At 38.6% G+C, this 4162-nt stretch overlaps 2 protein-coding genes across 2 annotated transcripts; both read left to right on the top strand.

The window, feature by feature from the left end:
• Positions 1-233: 233 nt before the first annotated feature.
• Positions 234-1388, top strand: TM35_000361850 (uncharacterized protein; the record flags this gene model as incomplete). The annotated part of the gene is made up of 1 exon (XM_029029370.1): positions 234-1388. The coding sequence occupies one exon, from the start codon at positions 234-236 to the stop codon at positions 1386-1388; it is 1155 nt and encodes a 384-aa protein (XP_028879391.1).
• Positions 1389-1887: 499 nt separating this feature from the next.
• Positions 1888-4047, top strand: TM35_000361860 (2,4-dienoyl-coa reductase-like protein; the record flags this gene model as incomplete). The annotated part of the gene is made up of 1 exon (XM_029029371.1): positions 1888-4047. The coding sequence occupies one exon, from the start codon at positions 1888-1890 to the stop codon at positions 4045-4047; it is 2160 nt and encodes a 719-aa protein (XP_028879392.1).
• Positions 4048-4162: the final 115 nt, after the last annotated feature.

A 4162-nucleotide genomic window follows, 5' to 3' on the forward strand; every position in this document is an offset into this window, starting at 1 on the left:
GTGTATATACATGTCTGCGTTTGGGTATTTCCCACATTGTTTCTATTCCTTTTCGAAAGGTAATGATAGTTTCTCTTATTTTTTTGTATGTATGCCGAAAGGAAAAAAATAAATAAATAAAATGTATTCTCTCTTCTGTATTTGGATCTGTATTGTTTTTCTAATGTGTAAAGTTTATCCAATTACTCATAATTAGAAAAACAAAAAAAAATAATTTATTGCACCGTACAAATATGACCCAAAAACTTATTCTAGCTGAAGGACTTGATCTGCTTCGACGCACAGAAGCCCGTGAGTATGAGGTGGATCGTAGTCAAGTCCGTATTAGTTCTAGTAATAAATACCGAAATGAGCTTGGCCGCCTTGCACAGGCATACGGGGTTGTGTATGCGGATTATTTACGTGGAGTAGAGATAATCAACTATGTACGCCGCTGTGCCATGGAGAGTTCCGATGTGAACAGCCGCAGTCTTGTTGAGATGTGTGAAGGTAAGATGCGAGTCTACATGGATCGCTGTGATGGTGTTCGCAAGAAGGAAGATAATATTCTTCTCCCACTAGAGCAAGTAGACACACATCTCGTAAAGGCGGCTTTTGAAGTAGCGGAACCCGTTTTTATGCTCAATGGGGCACAATATAAACTCACCCGTAAAGAACCATTTATGCGAGAGGAACAACTCGGCGATGGATCTTATCTTTTAGTGGTGAAGAATTTGGATAGTTATGGTATTGCAGCTCCCCTGGTGACTGTGGTGGTGGATATTATTCCCCAACGTGGACAACAACAACGATTAGAAAAAGAAATTCCCTGCCAATGTGGATGGCGACGTGTGATTGGAGTTGTGGGGAAATCTACATTACGAGTAATGGCTCGCACAGATGGACTCGTGCGGGACTCACATGTAGATATCACTCTCTATAATCTTGAACGGGAAACATCAACAACATCAACAAACTCTAAAACAATGAGAATAGAAGGAAATTATAATGATGCGCCTGGGGCAATGGCAGAGAAGATTGTTCAACAATTACCAAAACTCACCGATGAGGAATTGGAGATTCTTGCCAATTCAAAAGTTCCAACAGGTGAGTTACCAGGAAAAGCACCCAATAGTGATGAACCAAAGAATACCAAAGTTACCATGCAACAACTACAATCCTTAAATGTACCGCACATTGGTGGAAATGCGACAACTCCATTAGTGGTCCCAGAGCGAATAGAAGTAAATCCTGCAAAGATGAACTGCTCAGATCGCCTAAAAAGATTACGAATGACATTAAATGCCTGGCCAGCCAATAATGTGATGGCCGTGCAGTTAAATAGAGAACAACAAACTATTCTGCAGGCAGCCTTTGCACTACCACTTCCTACCGAGTTAGATGACTAAAAGAATGGGGAAAAAAGAAGAGAAGAAGACTTTGACTCTACTTTCTTTTGTTTTTTATCATCATCATCTTTAATAACGTTCACATATCTCTCTGTGTGTGGAAATGGATGTGGATGTGGGCATGAAGGGAGTTGGGATTTCCTTTTTTTTTCTCTTCTATTATAGCAAGTATCCATACAGAGTTGAAGTCTCAGAAAAATTAAATCGGTACGAGTAGGAGAAGTGAGACATCAAAGAGAAAAAAGAAAAAAGAACAGAAATTACTTTTTTTTTCGCATTTCTATTTTCCGTGTTTTTTTTTTTTTTTCGTTATTATGATATTTCTTTTATTTTTTCTCTCTCCATTAGAAAGGGAAAGAGTTTTATACGTATAGACAAAGGAAGACATCTTTATAAACACAGAGGAGAGTAGTAATTAGTGGTGATATTACCTTTTTTTTTTTTTTTTTTTACCCCTGTAAATAAGAAAAAAAAAAAGAAAAAAAGAGAATCTCTAGATATGTCTGCTGCTGTTACGATATCACCACTCTTTACACCCATTACGATTGGGGCAAAACAACATATTATTCTCCCCAACCGTTTTCTCATGTTACCCATGTATTTAAATATCGAACAGGAACTTCCCATGTGGAGTGATGCTCACATGAATGCAATGGGAGCCTTTTACGCAGAGCGGGCTCGATATGGAGCTAAACTAATTATATGTGGTGGTTTGGGAGTTTCTCATCTTGGTAAGTGGCGTAAAGACAGTATGGCTTTAAATACAAAAGATACCGTCAAAGCCTTTAAACGAGTAACAGATGCCGTTCATGCAGAAGATGGTATTATTTTAGCACAAGCCTTTCATCCAGGACGTGCAGCACGAAGACGTTGGTTTATTTCTTCCACCTCTACACCTTCATCTGTACAACCTTTTCCGAATGCACATCCATGGAAGTTACCAGCCTTGTGGGTGGATTATATTGTTTCTGAACATGAACGGTTTGCACGATTGGCAGAAGCGGCTGGATTTGATGGAATGGAAATTCCTGTGAGTGAGGGAGGGTTATTGCATAATTTTCTCTCTTCTGCAGTAAATGATCGTCATGATAGATTTGGTGGTTCTCTAGATCATCGATTAGAAATCATATTACGTGTATTAGATTCTATTCGTAAATCTTTAATAAATCCGGAACGATTTTTACTCTCTGTTCGACTTTGTGTACATGATCTTAAAGTGGGTGGTACACCTATGGAAGAAACCCTTACAGTAGCGGAAGTTCTTTCACGTTTTGGTGGTGTGGATTTATTAAATACAAGTGTAGGGATGCATGATTCCCCTATACAAACAATGGCATCTTATGTACCTCAAGCAGCCTTTGCTCGTAGTGTTCATTGTGTACGAGAACGATTACAATCATTAAATTTAAATCTTCCTATTGTGGCTACACATCGTATACATTCTATAGCAGTGGCGGAAAAACTTTTACGTGAAGGTGTATGTGATTTAGTTGGAATTGGTCGTCCTTTATTAGCAGATGCTCAAATGATTCAAAAAGCTGCAGAAGGACATGAAGAAGCTATTATTCCATGTATAGCTTGTAATCAATGTGTTAATCGATTATATAAACATCAAAGGATTACATGTGCAGTTAATCCAGTGAGTGGATATGAATGTGAACGACGATGGTTACCGGCAAAATATAAAAAATCTATTGCAGTCATTGGTGCTGGTCCTGCAGGGATAACATGTGCGTTAACCTTATGGAGACGTGGTCATGATGTTTCCTTATTTGAGAAATCCAATACGATTGGTGGTCAATTAAATCTTGCTAAAGTGATACCAGGAAAGGAATCTTATCAAGATATATTACAGTATTGGATACAACAATTACGTCAATCTACTATTAATATACGAGTTGGAGCGGAATTTACACGTGAGGATATGGCGAAAAATCATCAATTCTTTCATGCGTTGGTTCTTTGCTGTGGTAGTGTACCAAGACCAGCCACATCTCATCAAATCCCAGGAACATCGGAATCTCCATTAGTTGTACCATTTGAAAAGATATTAAATGGTAGTGTTCGTGCGGGTCGTCGTGTCGTAATAATTGGCAATGGAGCTATTTCACATGATGTGGCTTCTTATTTATTACATGATCAACGAGTTTCACGCAGTGTAGAGGCTTATTGTGATGAATGGGGAGTAGATCTTGAAAAGGGTGTGATTAACCCATATGCTGCAGAGAGTGCCCCTCGTAATAATCGTGATGTGATTATTTTTAATAAAGCCGATAAGGATGCGGATCTCTCACGTGGTAAAGGATGGACACAGAAATTATGGATTCGTAATCATGGTGGGACGATTATTAAACATGGATTAGTAGAAAACATTGATCAAAAGGGTGTACATGTTTCTATGCTTGCCCCAGATTCCCGTAAATTCTTTGTAGAGTGTGATACCATTATCTGGGCGTATGGAATGTTGCCTAATATTTCGGTTGGGACTTGGATTTATGAATGGATGAAAGACGGGGCGAAGGAACGGGGGGAAATGATTTCAGACTTTAGTATCTACACAGCGGGATCTTGTCGGGATAGTTACACCGGGGAGGGACACGGGGAGGAGGATCTCTTACAGGCTGTTCATGAGGGATATGAGATTGGATATAAGATATAAAGAAGAAGAAGAAGAATATATCAATATAACAATATATAATCGGTAATATGGATTCTTGTGTTGTTTTCTTATTCTTATTATTATTCTATGTTTGTTGTTGGTATCGTCTTTATTT

Source organism: Trypanosoma theileri, assembly GCF_002087225.1.
Source record: "Trypanosoma theileri isolate Edinburgh chromosome Unknown TM35_Tth_36_V1, whole genome shotgun sequence".
NCBI classification, from domain to species: domain Eukaryota; phylum Euglenozoa; class Kinetoplastea; order Trypanosomatida; family Trypanosomatidae; genus Trypanosoma; species Trypanosoma theileri.